The 18,426-nt window shown below is 38.3% G+C and overlaps 2 protein-coding genes across 18 annotated transcripts in view; both read left to right on the top strand.

The window, feature by feature from the left end:
* MACF1 (microtubule actin crosslinking factor 1) overlaps positions 1-18,426 on the top strand; it is a gene marked incomplete at its 5' end in the record, with an annotated part of 350,743 nt that overhangs the window by 149,786 nt on the left and 182,531 nt on the right. For all 17 annotated transcript variants that reach the window (XR_014023452.1, XR_014023453.1, XM_081305387.1 and 14 more), the window contains one exon: positions 17,575-17,741. Coding sequence is in view for 15 of the 17 variants with exons in the window: in XM_081305387.1 (XP_081161513.1) it covers positions 17,575-17,741 (167 nt within the window). The remainder of the gene's footprint in view (positions 1-17,574; positions 17,742-18,426) is intronic.
* Positions 6,549-11,348, top strand: LOC308655340 (uncharacterized protein). Its single transcript, XM_081305398.1, has one exon. It carries the CDS (start codon positions 6,763-6,765, stop codon positions 7,870-7,872), a length of 1,110 nt encoding a protein of 369 aa, XP_081161524.1. The 5' UTR covers positions 6,549-6,762; the 3' UTR covers positions 7,873-11,348.

The following is an 18,426-nucleotide window of genomic DNA, read 5'->3' as shown; positions in this document are numbered from 1 at the left end:
CCCTATTAATGATACATCTAATAGTTTTAGTAGCTACTGATCATCATTTCTAGCTCCATTATTTCATTAGAAGTTGAAAAACAGTGATATACAAATTCTGTTAATCCTTTTTCATTATTTAGTAGGAATACTTCTGTAAGGAAGAACTTTACCTCATCAGCTACCCTGAGGGATAATTCCTATGGGAAAGCCAAAACAAATGAATCTATCTTTCCTTCTAGTTAGTGTTTAGAATAATTAGTTGACTCCCTAAGATTCTCCAAAGGTAACCAATGAAAGTTTCTGTATTGATCTTTTTTTTTTTTAAATTAAATTTTATTTTTATTTATTTATTTTTTAGTTTTCAGCGGACACAACATCTTTGTTGGTATGTGGTGCTGAGGATCGAACCCGGGCCGCACGCATGCGAGGCGAGCGCGCTACCACTTGAGCCACATCCCCAGCCCCTGTATTGATCTTTTTTTAAAAAATACTTTTTAGTTGTAGATGGATACAATACCTTTATTTATTTATCTGTATGTGGTGCTGAGGATCGAACCCAAGGCCTCATACAAGCTAGGTGAGCGCTCCCCAATGAGCCACAGCCTTGAACTTTGTTTTTTTAGTGCCTCTACAACTCACGGGGATTTTTAACAGACCCAATATGTTCCAATCAAATATTTATCATTCTTCCTGATACTCAAATAGCTGTGTCTTTGTCCAGTATGAGCTTTTCAAGTTAATTCTGAATCTTTTGGCATGACCTTATAACTCTTTGATTTCCTTTATTTCTTGTGTGATGAGATGTCCCAAACTCTTTTTGTGTATTTCATGTCTCAAGCCTGAAATTCTGAATTTCTCCAAGGAACCATTTCCTTATTTTTTTACCACAATCTGAGTGCTGCCAGGTTCTGCTCATTGTTTCTGGGTTTTTGTGTATGTGTATGTGCAGAGCTAGAGAATACTTGTATATATCTCTTTTTAAAAAATAATGAATTTATAGTGATATTTCGGATTAAAATGTAGGATTCCAGGGATGTATTTAACTTCTTTGATTTATATTATTCTTTTCCCCCCTAAACTGAAATTCTTTATTTTAACAACAGTAATGTAATTATTCCCTTTCCATCCACACACAATCATAAATATTGTATATAATCAACATGAATATCAGTGTTACAATTAACAATATGTACGTAGAGGTTTACAATTCTTTGCAGTTCTTTTGTCCTTAAAATATTTTAAAGTCATTTGAAATAATTTCTCTGTTTTGTTAAACCAACAATTCAGTAAACAAGTAGGTTCAGTTATATTCATTTGCTTTCAGTCTCTAGGGATTGCTTTTTTCCTTTTTGTTTTATTTACACTATGTAGATCATTTACATTGTTCCAAAGGGAAATTTAAAAATGTGAATACAGCCGGGTGTGGTGGAGCATGACTGTAATCCCAGTGGCTCAGGAGGCTGAGGCAGGAGGATCATGAGTTGAAAGCCAGCCTCAGCAAAAGCAAGGTGCTAAGCAACTCAGTGAGACCCTGTCTCTAAATAAAATACAAAATAGGGCTGGGATGTGGCTTAGTGGCAGAGTGCTTCTGAGTTCAATCCCTGATTACCACCCCCAGACATCCCCCCAAAATACAAAATGGATTCAGAGATCTAACTTTCATCTCTGCCCCCTCTACTGTTTTTTTCCTTTCTCTATAGTTTTTTTTTTTTTGTAGTTGTAGATGCACGGCACACCTGTATTTTATTTTTTATATGGTGCTGAGGATTGAACCCAGTGCCTCACACATGTGAGGCAAGCACTCTGCCACTGAGCTACAGCCCCAGCCCATTGGTTGTTTGAAAACACCTTTTAGTTATTATTCTGTTGATGGTTTATTTTAGAAAAATGCATTTTTATACAACTTAATTTTTTCATAGCTACAAGAACTTCACTAAGATATAATTTATAATCCATAAGATTGACCCATTTTAATTGTTTAATTCATTGCTTTTTATGAACTGTGTAACCATCACCGGAATCCAGTTTTGGGATATTTTCATCATCCCAGTAAAATCCCTCTTGTCCATTTACAGTTATTCCCCACTTCCATCACTAGCGTCAGGTAACCACTAATTCATTTTCTACCTTTTTAGATTTCTCTATTCTGCCATTTCATATAAATGGAATCATATGATTTGTGGTCTTTTATATCTGACTTCTTCCACTTAGCATAACATTTTCGAGTTTCATTCATGTTGTAGCATGTATCAGTACTTCATTTCTTTTCATTGCTGAATAGTGTTCTGTTGTATGGATATATATTTTGTTAGTCTCTTCAGGAGTTGATGGACATTTGTGTTTTTTTGGGGGGGTACTATTATAAATAATGTTTATGAATATTTTTATAACAGTCTTTATGTTAATGTATGTTTTCATTTCTCTTGTGCACGTATCTATTAGCTGTTCTCACCTAGCTTACATGCTATATAATGCCAAACAAATCTGGAGTAGAGTTGTCAAATGTTAGGAGATCAGTAAAATAGTCATTATAGCCAGTTTCTGTTGTTAGTGGTGAAGATGTAGAAGAATGATGTGCATGCAGATGTAGTGGTGGTTGTCATCTCAAGGGAATAGGGTGGTCTGGGTCCAAAATAAAAATTTGCTGCTACTCCTGAGACTGGTAGTTTATGGTGTCTAAAATGCTTTAATTATATGCTAAATGGTAGGGTTTCTCTTTTATTTTAAATTTTTACTTATGAAAAGCTCATATACTTTTCTAAGTATGTGATCATGGTATGTATATTCATCTTCACAATTAAACAGATTTGTGGGGGATGTACTAAGGGTTGAACTCAGGTCACTTTACCACTGAGCTATATCCCAAACCTTTTAAAATTTTTATTTTGAAACATCTAAGTTGCCAAAGTTGGCCTCAAACTTGTGAACCTCCTGCCTAAGCTTCTCAAGTCACTGGGGATGACAGATGTGCACTACCACACCTGCCTCTAAAGGATATTATCAATCCTTTGTAGTCAGACATTAGTTTTCCAACTTTCAAAAGTATTTTTTAATATTTATTTTTTAGTTGTAGTTGGACTCAATATCTTTATTTAATTTATTTATTTATATGTGGTACTGAGGATTGAACCCAGGGCCTCACACATGCTAGGCAAGCACTCTACCGCTGAGCCACATCCCCAGCCCCCACAAAAGTATTTTTTGTTTGTTTTTTTGTTTTGTTTTGTTTGTACTGGGGACTGAATCCAGTGGTGCTTAACTACTAAGCCACATCTCTAGTCCTGTTTTTTGTTTGTTTTGGATACAGGTCTTGCTAAATTGCTTAGGACCTCCATAAGTTGCTGAGGCTTGCCTTGAACTTGTGATCTTCCTGCCTTAGTCTCCCCAGTGGCTGTGATTAAAGGTGTGTGCCACTGCACCCTGCTCAAATATTGGTTAAATACAAATGTATATTTAGCATTCTGAACTTTAGGAAAAAAATTCAAAGAGTTCAGATAAAGGGTAGTCTTAACTGGTTGGGCTTGAGGTCTGTATATTTGTGTGCTATGACATTTAGTGGTTGGCATATAGATGGGATGTCATTCGTGTTTGTGGAATAAATGAATGAATTTTTTTGCTCCAACTCTCTCTATGGAAAATTTGAGGGTAATAAATGGTTAACTGGAAAAAGTCAAAGGAAAAGCCATGAAGAGCAGGTATACCCCAAATCTGTTTTCCTAGAAGGCAGCAGGCCATGTGTTTAGAGCCCAGGGTAGATGAGAAAAATTTCCAGGGAAAAGTTCTATGATCAGAGTTAATTTAGGAAAAATATAGAAGCAACCCATAAGAAGGGAAAACAAGCTCCCAAACTTTGGATCTTGGAATATATATCTACTTTCTTTAGAGACCAGTCAAGAAAAAAGAGTGTATCATATATTAAGGTTCCCCTGAGGGCTGGGAATGTCTCTTAACTTTTATCTTGGAAATAATTGGGAAGTAAAGGGAATTACTGTAGATCAGGCATTGAGCTAAGTACTTTATAGACATTATTTCATTAGCCCTCTCTACCATCCCATTAAGTAGGTGGTAGTATCCACATTTTACAGGTAAGGAAACTGAATCACCTACTAAATTGGTTAGACTACTTAGCGTCTAAGTTAACCAAGCTGGGAATTTGAACTTAATTCCATGCTACTGAAGTCTCTGTTCCTGTCCTAGACCAGTTTTTCTCCAGAGCAGGAGGAAATGAGGGCCTATTGTGTCTGGCATATGCAGAAATTTACAAAAGATGAGGCTCACAGAAGTAGATATGCTAGGCTTCTCAGAACCTTTACAGCAGTAGTAGTCATATTAAGCTACCTAGTCTCTAGCCTGAGATGATCAGTGTTAAGAATTTGGTTTGCTTGTTATTTCATTTAAAAAATTCATGTTTAGGCCTTGGAGTTTCCAGGTGTGGGGGCATATGCCTGCAATTCCAGCAACTTGGAAGGCTGAGGCAGGAGGATTGCAAGTTTGAGGCCAGCCTCTGCAACTTAGTGAAGGTGTGTCTCAAAAGTAAATGAAAGGGGTGGGGATGTAACTCAGTGGTAAATTGCTCCTAGGTTCAATCCCTGGTATGAAAAAAAAAAGTTTCCTAGTTCCCATTTTCTTCATTGAAGGTAGCTGCTGAAAGGACTTCATGTTGTAATGTCAGGAGCTTTGTTAATTAAGTGATTTGCTGTCCTGAGTTTTCATGCCCTTTTCCATTTCTTGCTATAGTTTATGATGACCATTAGATGGCGCTGCAGCTTTGCCATCAGCCATCAGGGAAAGGCTTGAAAAGTGCCTTTCTGCTGTAGTCTGCTAGTCCATGGTCAGCCTCAGAAGGTGCTGCTTAGGGAGCTGTTGCTTTAGGCCTTCTCAAACTTTCCTATTGAGGATGACATAGTTTAAGTGTGCCGGAAAGGTGGCTAGGGCTGTGCTGGTACAATCTTTAGGGCTTACACAGAGCCAGGCTGACTGCTTCCTTCTGCTGCTTGGTCTGGATCTTTGTGGTATAGAATAAACAACTGCAGCCAAGTATGGTGGTGGACCTGTAGTCCCATCTACTTTGGAGACTGAGGCAGGAGTAATACTTGCAGCCAGGATTTAAAAAAAAAAAAAAAAGTTCGGCTTGGGGTTGCAGCTCAGTGGTAGAGCACTTGCCTAGCGTGTACACAGCCCTGGGTTCCATTCCCAGCCCTACAGGGGGTGGGGGCAGGAACAAAGAATAGGCAAGAAGCAAACATAACCTCTTCCACTCAATTCAGGGCCCTTTAAGTTGTAGTGTTTTCTAATCTGTCAGATACTATACAGAACAAATCGGGGTGGAGTAATCTAATTGCTATCACAGGGTGATTTTGAGTCCAACTTTTAACATCGAGTGGACTTCCTTCCTTGTTGCAGTTTGAGAAAAAAATCACTTGTGCCTCCTGTCAGTAGTTTCTTTCTCCCAACTGGCAGCTTTCTCCCAAATATTACCTCTTTTTTGCAGAGTCCAGGCGCCAGTTCAAAATGATAGGGGATCTTTTTATTTCATTCAACCAAGTATAGAAGGTGACGTAACATACATGGTGTCGAAATGAAAAGTCTCAGGCAGAAGTTCACGTCTGGCTTTGTAACTTACTTGGTATTTAACCTTGGGCACATCAGTCACCTTTCTTGAACCTCAGTTTCTTTACCTGTAAAACATTAAATGATAATTTTGACCTCACATAGTTACTGTGACAATTAAATGAGATAATCCATGTATGTAGCTTCATATAGTGACTGGCATATAACAGGTATGCAAAAAAATGTTATTAGTGACAACAACTCCATCAATGATTACTGCTGAATGTTTCTGTCATATATTGTTTATTGGAGTTCTCTGTTGTATCTTGAAGCAATATCTTTTCCATCAAGTTTTCGCATATACTCAAAATCAATTTCCAGATGTTATTGGCCTTCAGAATTAACAGATTTTTCCCCTCTATTTTTAGGGAAAAGGAGGGAAGTAAATACTACATGAGACTAGATGTTTAAAACCTGTGTTCCTTTTTTTCACTGTGTGCAGTAGGCTCTAGTTTCTCTTTGGGTTAAAATTTGATTAAAATAATTGTATTCTGACCTGAAGAAATGGAGAATTTGTCTATCTTTTGTGATATTTTCCTTTACTGGATACCTTGGTGCAACTATTAAAATCCATTTCATTTCGTAGTTTGGGAGCCATAATTATAGTTTCCCCAGCCCTGGCTCTCCTTGGCCCTTCCCTCCCCTGGCTGGTTGGTACCAGCCCAGCTGGCTTGCTGTTTCCCTCTTTGATATTGTTCTCCTCCTCCTCCTTCCTCCACGTTACCTCTCTTCCTTTCCCCTCCCTTTTCCATTTACTCTTACATTTCCCCCTCCTCCTCACCCTCCCTAATTTCCCCCCTCCCCTTGTTTCTAGCTCCTTTTTGCTTTCTGTTTGTGTTACTGAGGGCAGTGTTCCAATTACCTCATATTTGGAGAGAGGAAGCTGCAGCCAATCCGGTTTCTGTCTGCTTTTAGGTCAAGTGATTTCTGAACTGCAGTGAGATGCTTTGAATTTGTCTTGTTGCAGCTCTGAGCCTGTAAGATGGCTGTCTGAATCAGCAGCAGCAGCCGCTGGGAGAGAGAGGCGGGGAGGGAGAAAGAATTGGAGGGATTGCCGGCATAGTGCATGTTTTTAAATGTGCATAAATCCGATGAAGCCAAGGTTGGGATTTCTCTGGGATCCCAAGACTGGCTTAGCTACATTTTTGCTGAGATCAGGAGCAGAAAGAAATGGGAAATTCACTAGGGTGTGTTAAGGGGCCGAAAGAGTCAATAGCTGTTCCTGAGAAGGCTCCGGTATCTCCTAAGAAAAGGGTTCGGTTCAAAAGGAAGTGGAGGGGGAAGAAAATCACCACTCCAGAAGCATCTCACGAGGAAGAACCTTTGGAAGGAACTGGAGTCATTAAAGAGACTGAAACCTTAACGAAGTTAACAGCCAGTCTTGGAAAAGAGGACAGAGTGGGAGGGGTAGAGTGTCTCCCCTCAGACATTTTGCTGCGTGAGGACTCAGCCCCCAACTCACAGGTGGGTGATCAGGGGATGATAGTACAGGTGAAGGAGAGATTCCAAGGGGAGATCCAGACTGCTCATCTTTTGTTAGAGAATGAGTCATCAGTTGCTAGAGGGGTCTGGGATTCCCTGGAAGAAGGGATGACTGTCATTGCTCACCTGCTTGATAACCCAGCCGAAAGGAACTGTGAGAAGTCAGTGAGCCAACTGGTGGAATTTCCGAGGACAGCATCCTGCAGCAGCAGGGCTGTGCTTCTTCCTTTGCAAGGAGAGATTGCGGTGGAGAGAGGAGGTGCTCGGCTTGGATTTCGGTGCAGCACTTTGCCTGGGACAGACTACCTTACTGACACAAGAAATCAAGACCAACTTTCAGAGGGCTGGAGTGTGGGTGGAGGAACCAAGAGTATTTTGGGTGTCCCTCAGACAGGTTCCTGGAATGCCAAATGTTCTGTTCCTTCCTCACCACTGGACCAGTCGGGAGGCCCTAGGCACACAGAGCCTGCCCGTTTGGGTCTGGTGCCCCCGCAGGGTCCCAAACTGCCTGCTTCTCAGAGTGATTTATCCATCAGTGGCATAACTATGAGCATTTTGCCTTCGTCTTCTGGCTATGGCAGTGATGGGCTACACTTACATGGGATCCAACCTAAAGATACGGAACCTGAAAAGAGCTCCACATCCTTCTCAGAAGAGGAAGCCACCCTTTCTGTGGAAGCAAGCCACAATCCATCATGGGGTCTGGAGGAGGTAGGTGGGCATGTTGAAGGGGTAATCAAACCCCAGTTTGGATTCCTGGCCCTAAAACCTACTAAGGTGAAATGTGGTAAGCAGTGAGGATCCTGGTGCTTCTCAAACTCACCCCCTTGTGGGGTTCTGTGAGTTGGCGACTTCCAGGGCTTGGCAAGAAGAATCTATTTTCAGTCTGTCCCTTGATGCTTGAAATCAAGTCTTGTTGTCTCTGGGGAATCCCAGCTTCTGTGTAGCAATGAAGCACAATTTCTCTAGCTATCTGGTGAGTGTATCTTTCAAGGTGCAAAGCTAGATAATCCTTGTCCTGCTTTAGGAAGTTATGGAATAACACAGGGAATGACAACTGAATCTCTGAGATGAATGTGGAGGGGGTGAGGGATGTTGAAGGGGTATGAGGCAGCTGTCTTCAGAATGCTTGCTTTTCTTCCTGAAAAGTGATGTTCTTACTAGAGCTGGTGCAATCCCCTCCTGAGGAGAAACATCTAGAGACAGCACTCATTCAGTGTTTGTATGAGAGGAGAGTGCTCATCTTCCTTTGGTTCCTAATTCCAGGATTAGAGGAGGGGGCATGGACTTGTCCAGGGATCATCTGAGAGATAGACAGAGGTAGGTTAGGATAAGTTGAAGATTTAAGACTAGAAAAAGTTTGTTTAGTGATTGAACTTGTTTAGGGCTCTAGCATGTTTTGTTTGTGAAGTTTGTAGGTGAGGGTGGTAGTTGCTGTGAATGTTTCTAAGGGTCAAGACTAAGTGAGAGTTCAAAGATATGAACACTGAGATAAGGACTCAGCAAGACCCTGGTGGCATGTCTGGCATGTGGATGTTGTATGGGTGGTTGAAGTTACAGTTTACCCGTGGCTGAGGAACTTTTATTGGCATGTTGGTCTCTGTAGTAGAGTAAATAAAATTTTTCAGATCTCAAAGCAGCAAGAGGTGGAAGGTGAAGTAGGACACTTTCCTTGGGTAGCCTGTGGGCAGGTGATACTATATAGCTGCCCTGATGTGGCTGTGGTCCACCTGCTTGTCACCAACAGCATGAAGCTAAGGATAGACACACGTTTTAAGCTGATGTGTGCTTAGAATTTCCTCTTTAGGGAGAGATTCTTCCATAGGATAGGCCCATCTCGGTGCCATTTGTTAGAGTTTGGAGATTTCCAGCAGTGTGAAGAAAAGGTGGCCATTGAAATGTTATCTGTTGTATGAATGGGTAAGAGCCTCTGTGGGGCTCTTATCCATTCATATAACTGTGTAAGTACAAACCTGTATTATGGGTAAGAGGGAAGACAAACTATTGGGATGAGGTGTACAGTATTTGGATTTCATATGGTAAGAGGGAATGTCAAATTCACCTTGTTTAGTTGTTTATTTACTTATTTATTGTAGTGCTGGGTATCAGATCCAGGGCCTCATGCATGCTAGGCAAGTGAGCTATACCCCTAGTCCTCCAAAGTCAACTTTTATCTTTGTATGGAACAGATGTTGTGGATAAAATTAACTGCTGAACTGGTTTCTCTCTTAATATCACTGCCACTGAACTTGATATTGTGGAATCATCATAATATTATAGGATGCATGCTCATAATTGAGTGAGATTTTTAGAAAGTTCGGAGTGGAAAATATTAGGCTCTCTTAGATAACAGACTATAGGTAGCAATGTATGGGAAGAAAATTTCTACATCACTCTGTGAGGAGTCTTTACAGATTGGTGGGAAAATCCTTTGAACCATAATCTGTAGTTTGACAGGATCAACAGTTGTGTGACATGGTTCAGTGTGTGAGTCAAGTTGGTACTGGACATTTTCTGGGCAGCCAACCTTGCAGTGCAGACACAGCCAGACTATGGAGATACAGCCAAGGATGGAAAAAACTAAGTAATTGAATCTCAGTGCAGATACCTGCATGTTTCTGAAGCTCTGTGTTTATCATGTGATATAAGGACTATGGAGTGATCATCTTATATGACGTAAGTAACTTTTCAGGATAAGTGTAAAATTCCTTCAGAATGAAAGTCCTTATATCCAGTGGACCCAAACCCTCATAGGAGGAACTGTATCTTCAGGGAACTACTTTTCTTACTAGTAGGCTACTGACAGGCTTTGAAGACAGCAGCATCCAGAGGACAGAGGGCAGCATGTTCTGACACTGCAGGCTCCTGTGCATGTGAGTTGAGACTCATGGCGAGCCTGGAGTCGGAGCTCCCTCTGCAGAGGGTGGGAACATGGGGGCAGACATGAGAGGAACAACTTCTTCTTAAACAGAAGCATGCGTGCAATTAAGCAGTGTTAATTTTGTTGCTTGTTTTGTTTGTAATATGTTGAAGTAGTGACCCTCCTCAGAAAATAATTCATATTGCAGAGTGGTGACTGTCCTTGCCCTAACTTGAGGTACGTTCTCTCTCCTGTTGATTAGTTTAGGGCATGTTGATGGGAGTGGGACCAGACTATACCTAGACATATAAGTTGTTTGGTGGGTTTTGGAGTTATTTATTTTTTATTTTTAGTTTTTAAAATTTTTTTTTGTACCGGAATTGAACTCAGGGGCATTCAATCACTGAGCCACATCTGCAGCCCTATGTTGTATTTTTATTAAGAGACAGGGTCTCACTGAGTTGCTTAGCACCCTGCCTCAGCCTCCCAAGGACATTGGTACAGAGTTAAAATTCTGTACCAAGCTGCTGGGATTACAGGTGTGTGCCACTGCTCCTGGTTTCTTCAGGATATGGAGAAACAGTAGCTGGTTCTAATTCTTGCCAAGTGTGAGTTTTGAATAATAAAAGATTAAGTTGGTCTTCTTTCCTGTTCATCTGGTGCAGTTGATACATCCCTTGTTAGGAAATAGTTAATGCAGAACAAAATGACCGAGGGCAGCTGACAAAAATGGCTTTCAGAATGATAAATAGACTAGGATTTGGAGCAGGGTGGGAAAGACTAATAGCAGTTACACTTTGATGTCACACAAAGGCCTTCTCTGGCCCATTCTTTTTCTCAAGATTCCGTACTCCCAGCTGCCATCAATAAGCATAATACCTGGCTCATTTAAACGAGATTTGTTGACAATCCCTTCCTCTTTCCCATCTTAGCTCCTAGCACCAATCTCCTGCCACACTGTTGGTGGATCCCATTGACTTAAGAATTTTAACTCTGTACCAATGTCCTTGCTACATACCTTAGATAAATAGTCCCATTTCTCCTCTGTAATTATAGGGAAAGTGTTTTACTAATATTGGCTTTGCATTGTGAGATGAAAGCAAACTAACCATGAAGTGCTGTTGGAGGACTGTAGAAATAAAACTTACTTTTAGAGCTTTGTTCAAGAAAGGATTTTGTTTCTTTTTTCAAAGAATTTTACTTAATCAAAAATATTACTAAAGAATCATTATTTTTAGGTGTAATAGTAGTATTGTGGTTATGTTAAAAAATAGAGGGTGCTTATCATTTAGAGTTAGCCACTGAAATGTTCATAGAAGAAATAATATGTGTGGGATTTGCTTCATAAAAATAGGCCATGGTGAAGTGGGTAGAGTGTGGATGAAGCAAGATAGCTGAGTTCATAGTCGTTAAAAATGCGGGATGTGTACATGGGGCTTATTATATGTTCTGTATTACATATGGGGCTTATTTATATATATATATATATATATATATATATATATATATATATATATATATATATATGAACATGGGGCTTATTATATATTCTTTGATTATATATATTTCAGGTGAGAAGTTAAGAAAAACAAATTGTATAAAAACAAATGCAGTAGGGGCTGGGGTTGTGGCTCAGCAGTAGAGCTCTCCCCTAGCATGGGCAAGGCCCTAGGTTCAATCCTTAGCAACACATAAAAATAAATTAATTAAAGATATTGTATCCACTACAACTAAAAAATAAATATTAAAAAAACCAAATGTAATAATAATGTTAGAATTATTATATAATGCATATACTGAAAAAAAAGGTTGATATCCAGAATGCATTAAGTGTTGTATAGATAAAATGGCCAAGAATGTAGAGACAGATTGGCTGGATTTGAATCCCAGTTCTGCCACTGACTTTCAGGGTACCTTGGGCAAGTTACTTCTCTGTGCCACAGTTTCCTCATTTGTAAACTGAGGGTAAGAGTAGTTGATAATTTATAAGATTATTGTGAGAATTATATGAACTAATACAAGCACAATTAATGTTACTCATTAACATTATTATTTAAAGGATTTACAAACAAGAAAAAGATAGATACCCTTGTGGAAAATAGGGGAAAGCCAAGAAATAAGCAGTTCATGAAAAAAGGAAACTCAGAAGCCTCGTACACTTAAGAAGGCTTTCACTACTCATCAGGGATCTGAAAGTCCAAACAACAAGCAGATACTATTTTATACCCATAAGACTGGAGGAAAAATAAAAAGTCTCAAAATACAACAAGGACAAGTTTGCCAATATTTAGTAGAATTGAAAAATTCCCATATCCTGACCTAGGCTTTCCATTGTAGTTTCATTCCATTGTGAGAACTCTAAGACTCTTGAATATGGAAGTGAACATCCCCATGAACTTCCTCTTAATCTCAATATTGGTCATAAACTACTCCCCACAAATACAGTGGCCATTAGTTCTCTGGGCTGGGCATTTGTAATGAGCTCCACTTGCACTGTGCCCTCACTTATCAAATGGAAATTTTCAGGGTCTGATGCCTTCTCTATAGTGGGATGAGGTCAGCTGGAAATGTTAGGACCTGAGAAGCAAGATGTTCAGAACATCTACTGTCATCTTCTGAGACTCACATAGTCCATATCCTCTGTCTAGTATTACAACTCCTCCATAATCTATCTAATCTTTTCTCTTGTCAGTTCCCAACTTGAACCTTTGGGTTTTAACCATCTACTTTTCTTTTTTCAAACTCCCCTCATCATCTAATCTTCGCTTATGTTCCCTTTCTACCTGGAATTCTTTTTCCCTTTCTCTTTGTCTATTCCATAATATCTTTTAATGATGAGTTCATTTATTTTTTATTTCCTGGCAGTACTGGGAATTGAACCCAAGGCCTCACACGTACCGAGTAAGCTCTTTATCATTGGACTATGTGATAATGAGTTTAAATTGTACTTGTTCAAGAAATCTTTTTGATTACTCCAACTTACAGTAATTTTCCATTCTACTGAGATTCTCTATTGGATATTACTATTATTGCTCAATTTGCATTAAATTACATATAACTCTTTCACATGGCCTGTCATATATGAATAAATATAAAGAGAACTTTTTCCTCCAGACACTAGCCTCCCCAAAACAAATTTTCATTGTGTTTGACTTCCTGTAGTCTTTTAGTTGGATTCCCAGTGACGTTATAGTCAGTTCATGAAAAAAAAAATGAATGTATCTGTATCACCATATGCTAGTTCAATCAGTATCAGTTTTTGTGGAGATCAAACAATATAATCTGTTAAAAAAGACCAAAAATCCAATAAAGTTTTAGTTATTGTCCTTGGGAATATCACCTTCAAATTTGATATTAAATATACTGGGTTCAATCCCCAGTACCACCCCAAAACAACAAAACAAAACACAGCTTAAACACAGTTCCTAGAACCTAATGGTTGCTTGAAAAATAATAATCAGAATGAAGAAACAGTGTGATTTATTTTTTCTCTATGCCTGCCATTAGGGTTAAGACATTGTTCAGTAAATACTTATTGAATTATTAGGAAATATTAAGTTTTCAGGAATGCTTAAAAAAAGGAATTAACCAGGACTTGGGAAGTGTGGGATGAAAAGAAATTCAGGTAGATACTCATAGTTTCTGACATGGTCATGAGGCTGCATCCTTCCCAAATGACTTCCTGTGAACTCACTGAAACTAAAGCTGGATTTGTGCATTTGGAAGATTAAAGTAAATGCTTCTGTAGAACCCAAAGCTCAGCACTGTGTACACATATCACATGTAAGTTATTACAAGAAAATATGGACAAAAGCCAAATTTAATTACTGAGTTGGTTGTGATGATAATCTCATTTTCCACATCCAGTTTACAATCTAGGAAAGATTCAAATCTAAACAGGGTATCTTTTCTTTCCTTGAGAGAGCCAGACATTTCCCTGTCTCATTATAGCTGTGCTGAAAATCTGAAGTAAAACTATTCATTGAAGTAGTTTCAGTGCAAAACATTGTAATTGGCAGGTAGGAGAGGTCATCAGAGGCTAGCTGTGGTTATACCAGACATACAATATCAGTTAACTAACTGTAGTTTTGTTTTTGGTAAAGAGACCAAATACCCAGATCTCATTTTGCTCATTCATTTTATCCCTTTTTACTTCACCAAATCTATTTCCTATTCCTAACAAGTTTTTCCTTCTTAATATGTTCATGAAACAGCTAGTGTGGGGTGGCATTTAGAAATGGTGTTAAGGGGGGATTGTAATAGAATTGGAAATAGAGCAGTACTGTTTACACTGGGCTGAAAGGAGGATGGCTTGGGCATGATGAGCATCATTGGGTCCTCAGCATAGCCCCATGCCCCATGTATTTAGAGTTGATTGAATTTTATGCAGTTAATTCATGTTTATCATACTTGTAAGAGATGTGATTAATTAATTTTTAAAATGAATTTTAACTGCCAAGTTATGGAGTATTTATATCAACTACTCAGTACAGTTTGTTGCTTTAGGGTATCTATATGGGAAGCAAATAGTAATTTGAAGATTGTCAGGTAAATATGGAGTCAGAGCAGAGAGATAATAAGTGGCGGACAGATTTGCAGGATAATCTTATTAGCTGGTATCATTGAAGTGTGATGGCATGATTTCTCCTGTAGGAACATACCATACCTGTCAAGGGCATGAGAACCTTCTGCCCTTGAATCTGCTGATTAGGGTACTATTTTACCTTCCCAGTTGAGGCTATGCTTCCTGGTTCCTTTCTTTTATCCTCAATAAAGTTTTAAGGTTTCTGGCCCTATTTTTCCTGTCAGTCCACTCTACCTCACCCCGTACTGAGGATTGAACCCAGGGATGCTTAACCACTGAGTCACATCCCCAGCCCTTTTTTATATCTTATTTAGAGACAAGTTGCTTAGGGCCTCGAAATCCTCCTGCCTCAGCCTCCCAAATTGCTGGGATTACAGGCATGTGCCACCTTACCCAACCACTGTTTTTCCTATTTTTAAAATATAGGTATTCCTTGACTTATGATGAGATTACATCCTGATAAACCTATCATAAATTGAAGACATTTTAAGTTGAAAATGGATTTAATCCATGTAAACTTACCAAACATCATAGCTTAGGATAGCCTTCCTTAAATTTCTCAGAACACATACATTAGCCTACAGTTGGGCAAAATCATCTAACATAATGCAAAGTATTTTTTGTAATAAAATGCTTAATATATTGTGTAATTTGTTGAATAAAATATTTAAAATGAAAAATGGAATAGTTGTGATATGCTTTTTTACATCATTGTAAAATTAAGTAGAACCATTGTAAGTTGGGATCTCATATCTTTTGCTGATATATGGTCTCATTTTTTATGAGTTGAGTTTGTAAATTTAGGATTGAGCACTTTGAGGTGTCTTATTGTTGATTGCCAAATGTTCTGACCACAGGGGTTCTGCTTCTCTGGGTCACTGATAGAGACAGTTAAGGAACAAGATGTTCTGTTGACATGCTCATGCCTTCCCTGCCCAAACACCATGACCTAAAATTAATGGTTATGTGGATTTATTAAAATTAATGGTTATAATGGGAAAGAAACACATGTTCTCCAGGCAATACCTACATTATCTTATTTAATCCACATAAGGACCCTATGAGAAAGTTATCCTGTAGTAAATATGAGGAATAAAGAGTACAGAAGGCTTAAGTGATTTGCCTGAGGTCATGTTTCTCCTAAATGCTTCCTTCCAGGAGCATAGCTGATTGAAAGCCTTGTGCTTTTTCTTGTTAATCAAAAATATTTTTGTAGTTTTTAGTTCAGAAATAAAGTGTGCCCACAATTCAAAGTCTGAAAAAAGAAAGAAAGGAAATAGTCTCACTAAGGGGAGACACTTTTTTTAACATTAGCTTAAACTTGTTTGACTTTACACACTGCTTTGAATTCTCTGTTTGCTGTCAAAAAAGTAACCTCACTCTGGATTCTAGGTGGGTTTTCTCCTCAGATACTTTCACTGGCTTGTATTTACTATTCCATTTATAAAGCAAATGATTGTTAATTAAAACACATTAAGTTCCCCATATGATCAGTACAACATTGGTGAATGGGCAGTAATGACCATGATCAGGAGACTGTTTCTTGCACAGCATCCTTTCTGCTGCTTGAAAACACATCCAGTAGTGAGGAGCTGTCCCTCATAGGGGCTATTGTTTGGTTTTAGATAGTTCTGTGGTTAAGATGTGGTACCAGTCCCTCAGGAAATCTACAGTTTTGGGGAGATAAGATTATACATATGAAATAATAACCAGCAGTGAAAAATTTAACATTTAAAAAATTTAACATTCAGTTAAATTATGACATAGCCCATTAGTGCTGTTGGAGGGAGAAAAAGAAGAATTTAAGGAGGATCATCACCTACACAAAAGAGAGAAGGGAACTCTATTTGTTAGGTATGACCTTGGGTTCAGACTAGATGCTTTCATATATAATGTTTGATTATTACAGTACCCTTGAAAAGGTAGTAGGTATTATTTCCACTTTACAGATGTGATAACTGAGCTTATGTTTAGGTAAGCTAAGATTCAAACTCAAGTTTTTCTAGAATCAGAGGCATGAACGTCTTCCTAGTCTCTCTGAAGTGGGTCTTATGCTATATTTTGGATATTTCTTCAAAAAGCTTTTTTTCTCACTACAAGTATATACATGATATAGAAAAATTTGAAAATATAAAAATCACCTATAATGCTACCACTAAAAGATAGCTATGGTTACTAATTTGTTGTATCCCTAGGATTTATTTTTAAAATATTTTTTAGTTGTCAATGGACCTTTATTTATTTTATAAATCAAAGAATCAAAAAGAGAATCAAACCCAGAGCCTCACACATGCTAGGCAAGTGCTCTACTGAGCCACAACCCCAACCCTCCCTAGGATTTATACTCAAATACATGTATGCATCTGTATCACATTACATGTATGCATACATATGCATATGTGTGACTATATACTTAAATATATTTTCCATATCTTTTATGAAATTAGGATTACTATATATTATTTTATTTGTGTTCTTTTTCTTTTTATGAAATTCAATGACCATTTTCCTATGTTATTAAATTTTTTTAAAGAATACCTTTAAGTGCTACAAAGAATTCTTTCCTATGTTCTATAATTTGTGACCAGTAATCCTTAATTAGAGTTTAAGCTCTTTTTAACGTTTTTTTCTATGTCATGCTTGCTTTTTATGTTTCGGTGAACATTCTTGTCTGAAATTTTTGTACCTATCACTGAGGATTTTCTAACAAGTTGTATGTATTCCTTTAAGACTTTTAATTCAAAGCTGACATCCACAGGAGTTATGTCACTTATACTTTCTCTAGAGGCAGTGGGTGAGAATATCCAATTTTAGACATTTTTTTCCAATCCTGATTAGTGCCATTACAATTAAACCTTTCCTAGTTTAATAGGTAAAAAGTAACCTCTCATGGTTTTAATTTTCATTTCTTTGACTACCAAAGAGGGCGAATATATGTTGGAGTTGTATCTACATGGCTGCCAACCTTGTATGTCCCTCTTCCTCTCTGAGCAGAGAAGATTAAAAGGCTTCATCTTACTTATACTAAGTTATTCCATGTCCTACCTTTTGGCAGATCTCTGACATCTATATTAGTGGGGAATCAGGGGATATGTCAGCCAAGGAAAAACTACTTTTGTGGACTCAGAAGGTGACAGCTGGTTACACAGGAATCAAATGTACCAACTTTTCTTCCTGCTGGAGTGATGGGAAAATGTTCAATGCACTTATTCACCGATATAGGTAAGTATAGTGGAATTTTAGTGCTCCTGGAAGAACTTCGTCTCATCTCATTGTAATTGGTTATAATGCCATTTCTCCCCTTTAACAAGAATTATAGTTCTAATTCATTTAGTCATTTGAAAAAGGAATCTTTATTGAGTTCCTACAATTTTAGCTAGGCACTAGGCACAGATAGCCATGAACAAAAGAGCAAAAGTTTCTTGCTTTCACAGAACTTATCCTCCAGTAGAATAGGCAATAAGGAAGCAGGCGCATGCTGTCCTACATTGGCATGTGCAATGGAAGGGAGAAGTGGCAGGGGACTCTGGTAATTTAGACAAAAGTGGTCAGGACTATCAGGAGTGAGTTATGCAGACCTGTGTGGTCAGAGTGTTCCAGGTGAAGGAAAGAACAAGTGCATAGGGTCTAAAGTAAGGACTTGATTGGAGTGGTTGAGGAACAGCAGTCGGCTTGAAGTGGGGTGAGTGAGGAAGACAGGAATTTTAATGACAGCAATAAAAATTATTGAGCTCTTAGTGGTCATAAATATGCACCAATTTTCACTTTGTACTAGTTTGTGATACCTTTTCCAAGAATTCAGTGAACCTACTGTTGTGTAAGTTTAAAATTACCTGGCATGTAATTGAAATTGGGATTAATACCCTTCTGAACCTCTTGCTTTCTCTCTAACTCACTGAGTTAGAAA

Source organism: Spermophilus citellus (genome assembly GCF_964194105.1).
Source record: "Spermophilus citellus genome assembly, chromosome: 9".
Taxonomy (NCBI): Eukaryota; Metazoa; Chordata; class Mammalia; order Rodentia; family Sciuridae; genus Spermophilus; species Spermophilus citellus.
The sequence above is the reverse complement of the archived record's forward strand: the minus strand, read 5'-3'. Positions and strand labels throughout refer to the sequence as shown.